The following is a 15,010-nucleotide window of genomic DNA, read 5'->3' on the forward strand; positions in this document are numbered from 1 at the left end:
AAAAGTCATAAAGCTGTCTGTGATGTGAATCGTAAAGCCAAACGCTGCATGGTTTGGTACAGTTTGGTACAGTATAAACAGATATTGGTTTAATGCACTCTACGGTAGTGTGTGTGTGTACGCGAGGTATACTGACTGACTGTGTGAGCTGCACAAAATCCACGAGCACAGGTTACATAATGAAAGCTACTGTATAGCAATAACTCAATGACTTTAAAAGTCAGATGAGGCTTTTTTTTCTCTCATCGTGCAAGTATCCATGCCAACGCAGACTACATAAGCACCAAGCAGAGAATAACGCATGATGTCATCTGATACAACTCAAAACAAACGGAATACAAAAATAAAAACAGAGATATCATAACATAACGCTACCATGTTTCCATTTGTCCTCAAAACATGTTTTATAAGCAAGGGTGTCGCAACAGATGTGACCACTCAAGGTGTTGCTGCTGCCATCCCATCCATTGTAAACATGTTTTTCGAAATTCAGTTATTTGCGTAATTATAATTGAGAATCCCAAACCTTCAAAAACAAAATCGATCTAGTACTCAAGTTCAACATAACATAAACATCGACTTACTTCTGGAGACAGTATGAGCCACTCCTTCGCCGTAAACACAACTTTAGCTCAAGGATTTCCGCTTCATCGGGATTTCCACATTGTACCCGGAACTTTTAAATTATATGCATACAATCAAGAGTGCAATTTGATGTTTTATCAATCTGCCATCCCTCTATAACTTACGTTTCTGTCCAAATCTTCGAGCGTTGTATTTGTCATGTCGCTCGAAAGACTGTTTTCGTAAAACCGACTGGGAGAATGTAACGCTTCTCTCGCTCCAATCCGGGGCCTTTGCGGTGATGCAATATTTCCAGATGTGCATCTTGTCCAAGTTTGAACAGTTGGTTCTGTGTATAAAGACGTTTACTGATGAGAGGAGAACAGAACAGATACGTGTTGACTACTGGAAAATCTAAAATAATACGTTAAAATAAGGTAATTTAATAATTTATTCAACAGAAAGAGGACCCAGGCGAACAGTTTATCTTCTTAATGGAGAAAATGACATGTACTAATATTTTACTAACCAGAGTTTATACAGTCCCTGTCATTGTAAAAAACACAATACAAAAAGACAGGCTTATCTGGAAGTAGATTTTATTTTGACATTTAACCAAATCTAAAAATAGAACCGTGATGACATTTGGCAGAAGGAGGAGAGAAAACCCTAACATCGGACAAGATAAAACATCATGTAGTTTCCCAGAAGCCCCTGCACTGTCATCTTTATTGACAAGACAGGCCCACTTCTAAATCAAGGTTGAGAAACTCATTCAAACTGATCTTCTGATCGTCAATAATGATCATGCAACAACGGCGAGATGCACTACCAGCTGCTTGTGATCTCCGTCATCCACAGTACCATAATGTGACCTCCCTCATCCACAGTGCCATAATGTGACCTCCCTCATCCACAGTGCCATAATGTGACCTCCCTCATCCACAGTACCATAATGTGATCTCCCTCATCCACAGTGCCATAATGTGACCTCCCTCATCCACAGTGCCATAATGTGACCTCCCTCATCCACAGTGCCATAATGTGACCTCCCTCATCCACAGTGCCATAATGTGACCTCCCTCATCCACAGTGCCATAAGAGTGCCAGAGTGCTCCCAATCAGAGCCATTATGCAGAGTTTGTTAAACCAACATACTCTGCATCCTTCGTTCCACATGAGGAAGGATGGTTAGAAATAAAGGAATCACCTGGTTAGGTAGGTTAACCATCGTTCCTTAAACACAATCCATCAAGTCACAGACAGCTGACAGCGGGACACCTTCTCAACACCGAGTGCTGTGAATGCCCATATTTTCAACTGTAATCTCCATGCAGAAAAGAAGCTACAATAACAACACCTCACTTGACCAGTTACATTCAATCCACGATCCAATCAATCGATTGGTTGCCATTTCCAGATGAGTCGGGGTAGAGGCACAGCAGACAGGTGTCAGAGCGAGCAGGAGAACCAGGGTGTGGCCAGAGCACGGTGACTCTGGCTATGGCCTCTCCTTTAGCCCTGCATGCTCAGCTCAATGAGGCGTCCAGCGAACACTCCCATGGTGCCGATGATACACACAGCCATGAACACACACAGCAAGATGTGATCCAGGACCATGGCTACAAACTTCCACTCCTCAGCAGCCTGAGAGAGGAGGGAAGAGAGAGGAGGGGGTGGAAGGTGAGGAGGGAGAGGAGGGGGTGAAAGGTGAGGAGAGAGAGGAGGGAGAGAGAGAGAGGGGGTGAGGAGGGAAGAGAGAGGAGGGGTGAGGAGGGAAGAGAGAGGAGGGGGTGAAAGGTGAGGAGAGAGAAAGAGGGAGAGGGAGGAGAGATGAGAGAGGAGGGGTGAAAGGTGAGGAGAGAGAAAGTGAGAGAGAGAGAGAGAGAGAGAGAGAGAGAGAGAGAGAGGGGAGGGAAGAGAGAGGAGGGGGTGAAAGGTGAGGAGAGAGAGAGAGAGAGAGAGAGAGAGAGAGAGAGAGAGAGAGAGAGAGAGAGAGGAGGGAAGAGAGAGGAGTGGGTGAAAGGTGAGGAGAGAGAGGAGGGAAGAGAGAGGAGGGGGTGAAAGGTGAGGAGAGAGAAAGAGGGAGAGAGAGGAGAGATGAGAGAGAGAGGGGGTGAGGAGAGAGAGAGAGAGAGGGAGAGAGAGGAGAGATGAGAGAGAGAGAGGGGGTGAGGAGAGAGAGAGAGAGAGGTGATGTGAAGAGAGAATAGAGAGAGAGTTGAGTCATTAACATTTTCAAGACAATTTGTTTTTGTATTAGCCACACAACATTAAAACATGAAAGCTCGAAAGATAGACAGACAGACAGACAGACAGACTCAGACAGACAGACTCAGGCACAAAGAAAGACAGACTCAGACACAAAGACAGACAGACTCATACACAAAGACAGACAGACAGACTCACCACAAAGACAGACAGACTCAAAGACAGACAGGCTCAGACACAGACAGACAGACAGACAGACAGACAGACTCAGAAACAAAGACAGACAGACTTAAAGACAGACAGACAGAATCAGACCCAAAGACAGATAGACAGACTCAACACAAAGACAGACAGGCTCAGATACAAAGACAGACAGACAGACTCACCACAAAGACAGACAGACTCAAATACAGACAGGCTCAGACACAAAGACAGACAGACTCAGATACAAAGACAGACAGAGAGACTCACCACAAAGACAGACAGACTCAGATACAAAGACAGACAGAGAGACTCACCACAAAGACAGACAGACTCAAAGACAGACAGGCTCAGAAACAAAGACAGACAGACAGACTCAGATACAAAGACAGACAGACTCACCACAAAGACAGACAGACTCACCACAAAGACAGACAGGCTTAAAGACAGACAGGCTCAGATACAAAGACAGACAGGCTCAGACACAAAGACAGACACACTCAGAAACAAAGACAGACAGACAGACTCACCACAAAGACAGACAGACACAAAGACAGACAGACAGACAGACAGACAGACACAAAGGCAGACAGACTCAGACACAAAGACAGACAGACACAGAAACAAAGACAGACAGACAGACTCAGACACAAAGACAGACACAAAGACAGACAGACTCAGACACAAAGACAGACAGACTCAGAAACAAAGACAGACAGACTCAGAAACAAAGACAGACAGACTCAGACACAAAGACAGACAGACTCAGAAACAAAGACAGACAGACACAGAAACAAAGACAGACAGACAGACTCAGACACAAAGACAGACACAAAGACAGACAGACTCAGAAACAAAGACAGACAGACAAAGAAACAAAGACACAAAGACAGACACAAACACAGACAGACTCAGACACAAAGACAGACAGACTCAGAAACAAAGACAGACAGACAGACAGACTCACCACAAAGACAGACAGACTCAAAGACAGACAGACTCAGACACAAAGACAGACAGACAGACTCAGATACAAAGACAGACAGACTCACCACACAGACAGACAGACTCACCACAAAGACAGACAGGCTTAAAGACAGACAGGCTCAGATACAAAGACAGACAGGCTCAGACACAAAGACAGACACACTCAGAAACAAAGACAGACAGACAGACTCACCACAAAGACAGACAGACTCAAAGACAGACAGACTCAGACACAAAGACAGACAGACACAAAGACAGACAGACAGACAGACACAAAGACAGACAGACTCAGACACAAAGACAGACAGACACAGAAACAAAGACAGACAGACAGACTCAGACACAAAGACAGACACAAAGACAGACAGACTCAGACACAAAGACAGACAGACTCAGAAACAAAGACAGACAGACAGACAGACTCACCACAAAGACAGACAGACTCAAAGACAGACAGACTCAGACACAAAGACAGACAGACACAAAGACAGACAGACAGACAGACACAAAGACAGACAGACTCAGACACAAAGACAGACAGACACAGAAACAAAGACAGACAGACAGACAGACTCAGACACAAAGACAGACAGACTCAGACACAAAGACAGACAGACACAAAGACAGACAGACAGACAGACACAAAGACAGACAGACTCAGACACAAAGACAGACAGACACAGACACAAAGACAGACAGACAGACTCAGACACAAAGACAGACACAAAGACAGACAGACTCAGACACAAAGACAGACAGACTCAGAAACAAAGACAGACAGACTCAGAAACAAAGACAGACAGACTCAGACACAAAGACAGACAGACTCAGAAACAAAGACAGACAGACTCAGAAACAAAGACAGACAGACTCAGACACAAAGACAGACAGACACAGAAACAAAGACAGACAGACAGACTCAGACACAAAGACAGACACAAAGACAGACAGACTCAGACACAAAGACAGACAGACTCAGAAACAAAGACAGACAGACAGACAGACAGACTCACCACAAAGACAGACAGACTCAAAGACAGACAGACTCAGACACAAAGACAGACAGACACAAAGACAGACAGACAGACAGACAGACAGACACAAAGACAGACAGACACAGAAACAAAGACAGACAGACAGACTCAGACACAAAGACAGACAGACTCAGACACAAAGACAGACAGACACAAAGACAGACACAAAGACAGACACAAAGACAGACAGACAGACAGACAGACAGACACAAAGACAGACAGACTCAGACACAAAGACAGACAGACACAGAAACAAAGACAGACAGACAGACTCAGACACAAAGACAGACACAAAGACAGACAGACTCAGACACAAAGACAGACAGACCAGACAGACAGACAGACAGACAGACAGACAGACAGACAGACACAAAGACAGACAGACTCAGACACAAAGACAGACAGACACAGAAACAAAGACAGACAGACAGACTCAGACACAAAGACAGACACAAAGACAGACAGACTCAGACACAAAGACAGACAGACTCAGAAACAAAGACAGACAGACCAGACAGACCAGACAGACAGACAGACAGACAGACATGAGTTCCATAAATGCTTCCTGAGATCCTATTCTTACATTGTTGGACTCTTCATCAGACTTCATGGTCTCTGCGATGTACTTGACCCCCTCGATGGCGCTGCGGACGTCCGGGTTCTTGGTGATGGGGGACTGGAAGGTGACAGAGGCAGGGGCAGGCTTGCCCGAGATGTCGGAGATGTCAAAGTCAGCCGGGTGGATCCTCTTCTCCTGCCTGTCCCTGGATGGACGCTTCATAGTCGAGAAGAACATGAAATTGGGGATGGTGTCGATGAAAATCTGAAATACAGGAAAATACATTGTAATGAGTAACAAGACGTCATGTAAAGAAAATCAATTACTGTAAATACATTGTAACGAGTAACACAAGGTACTGTACAGTACATCAATTACTGTAAATACATTGTAACGAATAACAAAGTACTGTACAGTACATCAATTACTGTAAATACACTGTGACGAATAACACAAAGGACTGTACAGTACATCAATTACTGTAAATACATTGTGACGAATAACACAAAGTACTGTACAGTACATCAATTACTGTAAATACATTGCAACGAATAACACAAAATACTGTACAGTACATCAATTACTGTAAATACATTGTGACGAATAACACAAAGTACTGTACAGTACATAAATTACTGTAAATACATTGTAATGAGTAACACAAAGAAATGTACAGTAAATCAATTACGGTAAATACATTGTAATGAGTAACACAAGTTATATACAGTACACTAATTACTGTAAATACATTGTAATGAGTAACACAAGTTATATACAGTACACTAATTACTGTAAATACATTGTATTGAGTAACACAAGTTATATATAGTACACTAATTACTGTAAATACATTGTAATGAGTAACACAAAGAAATGTACAGTAAATCAATTACTGTAAATACATTGTAATGAGTAACACAAGTTATATACAGTACACTAATTACTGTAAATACATTGTATTGAGTAACACAAGTTATATATAGTACATGAATGACTATAAATACATTGTAATGAGTAACACAAGTTATATATAGTACATTAATGACTATAAATACATTGTAATGAGTAACACAAAGTAATGTAAAGCACATAATACTGTGTTGGGGGACTAACATATTTTCCATGATAATCAAGATCACGTACATCAACCATAAAACCATGAGTACTCAATGAATAAACTGACAAACCTGACATGCCATTCCTCAAATGACTCAGCTAAAGTCAGAAATAGGACAGACAGACAGACAGACTGCTCTTAACTACTTCCTGTCTCTCAAAGGAGAGCCCCGCTAGAGAGGCTGCTGAGAGCTGAGGGGTTCTAAATCAGTGGTTCCCAACCAGAGGTACTAGGGCCCCTGGGGGGTACTTGGTCTTTCCACATATGGTACCTGAGAAGACTCATGAAACCACCGACTTACTGGTAAAATGCACATGAGGGGGTACTTCAGGGGTACTCCGGGCAGAGCAGAATTCCGTTGGTGGAACAGTAACCCAAAAAGGTTGGGAACCACTGTTCTAAATGGCCGAAAGCAGAATGTCACTAACACCTGACAAAATACATGACGTACTGCATTAGCACCACCAGGTGGCAGTGCAGCCAAGAGAAAACCCCAAAAGCCCAACGGAATACACAGAGAATTTAGGGGGAAGCCTGACAATCCAATGTCACGGCCATCACACCAAGGGGTCTGAAAACTAGGACACCACTAGATGTTGTACTGACATCGCTAAATTAGGAATGAGATGTGCTAACATTCACTTTGTCCATTGTACCTAGTCTACCTACTTGATTGATTGATTTATTGATTGACTGACTGATTGATTTATTGACTGACTGACTGATTGACTGACTGATTTATTTATTGACTGACTGATTGACTGTCTGAGTGATTGACTGGCTGGTTGATTTATTGACTGACTAATTGACTGGCTGATTGACTGACTAAATGACTGATTGACTGACTGATTGACTGACTGATTGATTTATTGACTGACTGACTGATTGATTTATTGACTGACTGATTGATTTATTGACTGACTGACTGACTCATTGACTGACTGATTTATTGACTGACTGACTGATTTATTTATTTATTGACTGATTTATTTACTGACTGATTGATTGCCTTATTGACTGATTTATTGACCGACTGACTGACTGACTGATTGACTGACTGACTGATTGATTTATCGATCAGTCGATCGGTCGGTTGGTTGACCTATCTTGATTGACTGGCTGATTGATTTATTGATTTATTGACTGACTGACTGACTGACTGACTGACTGACTGATTGATTTATTGACTGACTGACTGACTGATTTATTTATTTACTGACTGACTGACTGACAAATGTATTGAATTATTGACTGATTGACTGATTTATTGACTGACTGATTGATTGATTGACTGATTGATTGATTGACTGACTGATTGACTGAATGATTGACTGATTTATTGACTGACTGATTTATTTATTGACTGACTGACTGATTGATTGACTGACTGATTGACTGACTGACTGATGGATTTATTGATCGGTCGGTCGGTTGACCTACCTTGCGGACCCACTGGGGCATTGTGTGTGTACTGGGAGAGCGGTGGTGTGTGTTGATGACGATGACGGTGATGACGATGGAGGCTATGACGAAGACCATGGTGAAGAGCATGTACTTCCCAATGAGAGGCACCGCACTGGAGGTGGAGGGGATGAGCTCCACGATAACCAGCAGAAACACAGTCAGAGACAGCAGGACAGAGATAGACAGGGTCATCTTCTCACCTGTATGGAACAGAGACACTTGTGTCAACAACAACAACAACAACAACATCAACAACAACATTAACAACATCATCAACAACAACAACAATATCAACAACAACAACATCAACAACCTCATCAACAACAACATCATCAACATCAACAACAACAACATCAACATCAATAACAACATCAGCAACAACAACAACATCAACATCATCAACCACAACAATATCAACAACAACATCAACAACATCATCGACATCAACAACAACAACATCAATAACGACATCAGCAACATCAGCTACAACATCAACAACATCAACGACAACAACATCAACATCAATAACAACATCAACAACATCAACATCAATAACAACATCAGCAACATCAGCAACAACATCAACAACAACAACAACATCAACAACATCAACAACAACAACATCAACAACAACATTAACAACAACAAGACCACAGTCGGAGAGAGCAGGACAGATAGACAGGGTCATCTTCTCACCTGTATGGAACAAAGACACTGGTGTCAACAACAACATCATCAACATCAACAACATCAACATCAATAACAACATCAGCAACATCAGCAACATCAACATCATCAACCACAACAACATCAACAACAACAACAACAACATCATCAACATCAACAACAACAACATCAACATCAATAACAACATCAGCAGCATCAGCAACAACATCAACAACAACAACAACATCAACAACATCAACAACAACAACATCAACAACATCAACAACAACAACATCAACAACAACATTAACAACAAGACCACAGTCGGAGAGAGCAGGACAGATAGACAGGGTCATCTTCTCACCTGTATGGAACAGAGACACTGGAGTCAACAACAACAACAACAACATCAACAACATCATCAAGAACAACATCAACATCATCAACAACATCATCAACATTAACAACAACAACAACAAGACCACAGTCGGAGACAGCTGGACAGATAGACAGGGTCATCTTCTCACCTGTATGGAACAGAGACACTGGAGTCAACAACAACAACAACATCAACATCAACAACATCAACATTAACAACAACAACAAGACAACAGTCGGAGACAGCAGGACAGATAGACAGGGTCATCTTCTCACCTGTATGGAACAGAGACACTGGAGTCAACAACAACAACAACAACATCAACAACATCATCAAGAACAACATCAACATCATCAACAACATCATCAACATTAACAACAACAACAACAAGACCACAGTCGGAGACAGCTGGACAGATAGACAGGGTCATCTTCTCACCTGTATGGAACAGAGACACTGGAGTCAACAACAACAACAACAACATCAACATCAACAACATCAACATCAACAACAAGACAACAGTCGGAGACAGCAGGACAGATAGACAGGGTCATCTTCTCACCTGTATGGAACAGAGACACTGGAGTCAACAACAACAACATCAACAACAACAAGACCACAGTCGGAGACAGCAGGACATACAGACAGGGTCATCTTCCTACATACAGAGACATGGTTAGAGGAGTCAAACACAACAATACACTGCATCAATACTACTCTAAAACCATTGACATATTTCATCTATTCAAACAGCTGGTAACACTCTCAGGACTATTTATTGAGAAACTGATACTGCCTTTGTGAAAACGTTCGACAGACCCAAGAGCAATTGGTCCACGGCTTGTGGGGATTGTTGTTTTAAATGCATTGTACTGTACGTGAGTCAGCCAAGAAAAGACACATTTCCATTATATGGAAATGTGGGGAAATTTGTGAATTTGAATTTTCAGCAGGTCTACCAGAGTTAGTCAGGGTGTAGAAGACCAGTCCAGTCAGGAAGGAGAACAGCAGGCCTACCAGAGTCAGTCAGGGTGTAGAAGACCAGTCTAGTCAGGAAGGAGAACAGCAGGTCTACCAGAGTCAGTCAGGGTGTAGAAGACCAGTCCAGTCAGGAAGGAGAACAGCAGGCCTACCAGAGTCAGTCAGGGTGTAGAAGACCAGTCTAGTCAGGAAGGAGAACAGCAGGCCTACCAGAGTCAGTGGGGAGGTAGAAGACCAGTCTAGTCAGGAAGGAGAACAGCAGGCCTACCAGAGTCAGTGGGGAGGTAGAAGACTAGTCCAGTCAGGAAGGAGAACAGCAGGCCTACCAGAGTCAGTGGGGAGGTAGAAGACCAGTCCAGTCAGGAAGGAGAACAGCAGGCCTACCAGAGTCAGTGGGGGGGTAGAAGACCAGTCTAGTCAGGAAGGAGAACAGCAGGCCTACCAGAGTCAGTGGGGAGGTAGAAGACCAGTCTAGTCAGGAAGGAGAACAGCAGGCCTACCAGAGTCAGTGGGGAGGTAGAAGACCAGTCTAGTCAGGAAGGAGAACAACAGGCCTACCAGAGTCAGTGGGGAGGTAGAAGACCAGTCCAGTCAGGAAGGAGAACAGCAGGCCTACCAGAGTCAGTGGGGAGGTAGAAGACTAGTCCAGTCAGGAAGGAGAACAGCAGGCCTACCAGAGTCAGTGGGGAGGTAGAAGACCAGTCTAGTCAGGAAGGAGAACAGCAGGCCTACCAGAGTCAGTGGGGAGGTAGAAGACCAGTCCAGTCAGGAAGGAGAACAGCATGCCTACCAGAGTCAGTGGGGAGATAGAAGACCAGTCCAGTCAGGAAGGAGAACAGCAGGCCTACCAGAGTCAGTCAGGGTGTAGAAGACCAGTCTAGTCAGGAAGGAGAACAGCAGGCCTACCAGAGTCAGTGGGGAGGTAGAAGACCAGTCCAGTCAGGAAGGAGAACAGCAGGCCTACCAGAGTCAGTCAGGGTGTAGAAGACCAGTCTAGTCAGGAAGGAGAACAGCAGGCCTACCAGAGTCAGTCAGGGTGTAGAAGACCAGTCTAGTCAGGAAGGAGAACAGCAGGCCTACCAGAGTCAGTCAGGCTGTAGAAGACCAGTCCAGTCAGGAAGGAGAACAGCAGGCCTACCAGAGTCAGTCAGGGTGTAGAAGACCAGTCTAGTCAGGAAGGAGAACAGCAGGCCTACCAGAGTCAGTCAGGGTGTAGAAGACCAGTCTAGTCAGGAAGGAGAACAGCAGGCCTACCAGAGTCAGTGGGGAGGTAGAAGACCAGTCCAGTCAGGAAGGAGAACAGCAGGCCTACCAGAGTCAGTCAGGGTGTAGAAGACCAGTCCAGTCAGGAAGGAGAACAGCAGGCCTACCAGAGTCAGTCAGGGTGTAGAAGACCAGTCCAGTCAGGAAGGAGAACAGCAGGCCTACCAGAGTCAGTCAGGGTGTAGAAGACCAGTCCAGTCAGGAAGGAGAACAGCAGGCCTACCAGAGTCAGTGGGGAGGTAGAAGACCAGTCTAGTCAGGAAGGAGAACAGCAGGCCTACCAGAGTAAGTGGGGAGGTAGAAGACCAGTCTAGTCAGGAAGGAGAACAGCAGGCCTACCAGAGTCAGTGGGGAGGTAGAAGACCAGTCCAGTCAGGAAGGAGAACAGCATGCCTACCAGAGTCAGTGGGGAGGTAGAAGACCAGTCCAGTCAGGAAGGAGAACAGCATGCCTACCAGAGTCAGTGGGGAGGTAGAAGACCAGTCTAGTCGGGAAGGAGAACAGCAGGCCTACCAGAGTCAGTCAGGGTGTAGAAGACCAGTCTAGTCGGGAAGGAGAACAGCAGGCCTACCAGAGTCAGTCAGGCTGTAGAAGACCAGTCTAGTCAGGAAGGAGAACAGCAGGCCTACCAGAGTCAGTGGGGAGGTAGAAGACCAGTCCAGTCAGGAAGGAGAACAGCAGGCCTACCAGAGTCAGTCAGGGTGTAGAAGACCAGTCTAGTCGGGAAGGAGAACAGCAGGCCTACCAGAGTCAGTCAGGCTGTAGAAGACCAGTCTAGTCAGGAAGGAGAACAGCAGGCCTACCAGAGTCAGTGGGGAGGTAGAAGACCAGTCCAGTCAGGAAGGAGAACAGCAGGCCTACCAGAGTCAGTGGGGAGGTAGAAGACCAGTCTAGTCAGGAAGGAGAACAGCAGGCCTACCAGAGTCAGTGGGGAGGTAGAACACTAGTCCAGTCAGGAAGGAGAACAGCAGGCCTACCAGAGTCAGTGGGGAGGTAGAAGACCAGTCCAGTCAGGAAGGAGAACAGCAGGCCTACCAGAGTCAGTGGGGAGGTAGAAGACCAGTCCAGTCAGGAAGGAGAACAGCAGGCCTACCAGAGTCAGTCAGGGTGTAGAAGACCAGTCCAGTCAGGAAGGAGAACAGCAGGTCTACCAGAGTCAGTCAGGGTGTAGAAGACCAGTCTAGTCAGGAAGGAGAACAGCAGGCCTACCAGAGTTAGTCAGGGTGTAGAAGACCAGTCTAGTCAGGAAGGAGAACAGCAGGCCTACCAGAGTCAGTCAGGCTGTAGAAGACCAGTCCAGTCAGGAAGGAGAACAGCAGGCCTACCAGAGTCAGTCAGGGTGTAGAAGACCAGTCTAGTCAGGAAGGAGAACAGCAGGCCTACCAGAGTCAGTCAGGGTGTAGAAGACCAGTCTAGTCAGGAAGGAGAACAGCAGGCCTACCAGAGTCAGTCAGGGTGTAGAAGACCAGTCTAGTCAGGAAGGAGAACAGCAGGCCTACCAGAGTCAGTGGGGAGGTAGAAGACCAGTCCAGTCAGGAAGGAGAACAGCAGGCCTACCAGAGTCAGTCAGGGTGTAGAAGACCAGTCCAGTCAGGAAGGAGAACAGCAGGCCTACCAGAGTCAGTCAGGGTGTAGAAGACCAGTCCAGTCAGGAAGGAGAACAGCAGGCCTACCAGAGTCAGTCAGGGTGTAGAAGACCAGTCCAGTCAGGAAGGAGAACAGCAGGCCTACCAGAGTCAGTGGGGAGGTAGAAGACCAGTCTAGTCAGGAAGGAGAACAGCAGGCCTACCAGAGTCAGTGGGGAGGTAGAAGACCAGTCTAGTCAGGAAGGAGAACAGCAGGCCTACCAGAGTCAGTGGGGAGGTAGAAGACCAGTCCAGTCAGGAAGGAGAACAGCATGCCTACCAGAGTCAGTGGGGAGGTAGAAGACCAGTCTAGTCAGGAAGGAGAACAGCAGGCCTACCAGAGTCAGTGGGGAGGTAGAAGACCAGTCTAGTCAGGAAGGAGAACAGCAGGCCTACCAGAGTCAGTGGGGAGGTAGAAGACCAGTCCAGTCAGGAAGGAGAACAGCAGGCCTACCAGAGTCAGTGGGGAGGTAGAAGACCAGTCTAGTCAGGAAGGAGAACAGCAGGCCTACCAGAGTCAGTGGGGAGGTAGAAGACCAGTCTAGTCAGGAAGGAGAACAGCAGGCCTACCAGAGTCAGTGGGGAGGTAGAAGACCAGTCCAGTCAGGAAGGAGAACAGCATGCAGGGGATGATGACGTTGACGATGAAGTAGAGAGGCAGCCTCAGCATCAGGAAGTGGTAGGTGATATCCAGGTAGGGTGTGTCAGGGCAGCAGGCATAGTACACCCAGTGCTTCCAGCTCCTATAGTCCTGCATCACCCACTCACCACTCTCCATGAAGTTACTCAGGTCAGGCCGGTCGTTGTCCTAGAGGGGGGACAGGGGACGGGTACAGGGCTAGGGTCAATACTTTACTGGTTAAATTAAGATAAGATATACTTTATTAGTTCATATGGGATGACAATTATTTTCTTCCCATCCCCTCCAATATACACAAATACACATTATGTTGGAGAGGCTGGTTTAAACTATGTGGGAGCATACAACAGGTGCGGCTATTTCTACTCCTTTTCATGGGATTGTTTCTATTTCTACTCCTTTTCATGGGATTGTTTCTATTTCTACTCATTTTCATGGGATTGTTTCTATTTCTACTCCTTTTCATGGGATTGTTTCTATTTCTACTCCTTTTCATGGGATTGCTTCTATTTCTACTCCTTTTCATGGGATTGTTTCTATTCATGCTCCTTTTCATGGGATTGCTTCTATTTCTACTCCTTTTCATGGGATTGTTACTATTTCTACTATTTTTCATGGGATTGTTACTATTTCTACTCCTTTCATGGGATTGCTTCTATTTCTACTCCTTTTCATGGGATTGTTACTATTTCTACTCCTTTTCATGGGATGGCTTCTATTTTGCACCCCGGACCTGGAACATTTTCAGATGTGCTTTTTGGATGTTTGTGCTTTTCAAACTTCTTACCGGGTTGACCACTACCAGGTTGCCGTCGTAGGTCCATGTCCCCAGCTTCATACTGCAGTTCTGCAGGTCGAAGGGGAAGTGAAGCACAATGATCTCACAGTAGCTCTTAAAAATGGCCGGAGGGTTCCAGGTGATCAGACCTGTGTGCTCCAGCAGCACCTTGGTCTGATGGACGATTGCAAAGTCTCCATCTGCACTGCAAGAAGTGGAGAGGATTGACTCGTTAGCATCGGAGTCAATGGATTCCTATGGGCTCTTGCGTTAGCCTGCTAAGCTAACCAAAGTCTCCATCTGCACTGCAGGAAGTGGAGAGGATTGACTCGTTAGCATCGGAGTCAATGGATTCCCATGGGCTCTTGCGTTAGCCTGCTAAGCTAACCAAAGCCTCCATCTGCACTGCAGGAAGTGGAGAGGATTGACTCGTTAGCATCGGAGTCAATGGATTCCCATGGGCTCTTGCGTTAGCCTGCTAAGCTAACCAAAGCCTCCATCTGCACTGCAGGAAGTGGAGAGGATTGACTCGTTAGCATCA

General features: G+C 45.5%; 1 protein-coding gene across 1 annotated transcript in view; it reads right to left on the reverse strand.

The window, feature by feature from the left end:
• Nucleotides 1-1,146: 1,146 nt before the first annotated feature.
• Nucleotides 1,147-15,010, reverse strand: part of LOC139372240 (acetylcholine receptor subunit alpha-like) — an 18,674-nt gene continuing 4,810 nt past the window's right edge. Inside the window, exons 5-9 of the mRNA XM_071112002.1 lie at nucleotides 14,479-14,674; nucleotides 13,622-13,859; nucleotides 8,114-8,337; nucleotides 5,581-5,820; nucleotides 1,147-2,211 (exon numbers count right to left, since the gene is read on the reverse strand). Coding sequence (XP_070968103.1) covers nucleotides 2,080-2,211; nucleotides 5,581-5,820; nucleotides 8,114-8,337; nucleotides 13,622-13,859; nucleotides 14,479-14,674 — 1,030 coding nt within the window. The 3' untranslated portion in view covers nucleotides 1,147-2,079. The remainder of the gene's footprint in view (nucleotides 2,212-5,580; nucleotides 5,821-8,113; nucleotides 8,338-13,621; nucleotides 13,860-14,478; nucleotides 14,675-15,010) is intronic.

Source organism: Oncorhynchus clarkii, chromosome 18, assembly GCF_045791955.1.
Source record: "Oncorhynchus clarkii lewisi isolate Uvic-CL-2024 chromosome 18, UVic_Ocla_1.0, whole genome shotgun sequence".
In the NCBI taxonomy this organism is placed as follows: domain Eukaryota; kingdom Metazoa; phylum Chordata; class Actinopteri; order Salmoniformes; family Salmonidae; genus Oncorhynchus; species Oncorhynchus clarkii.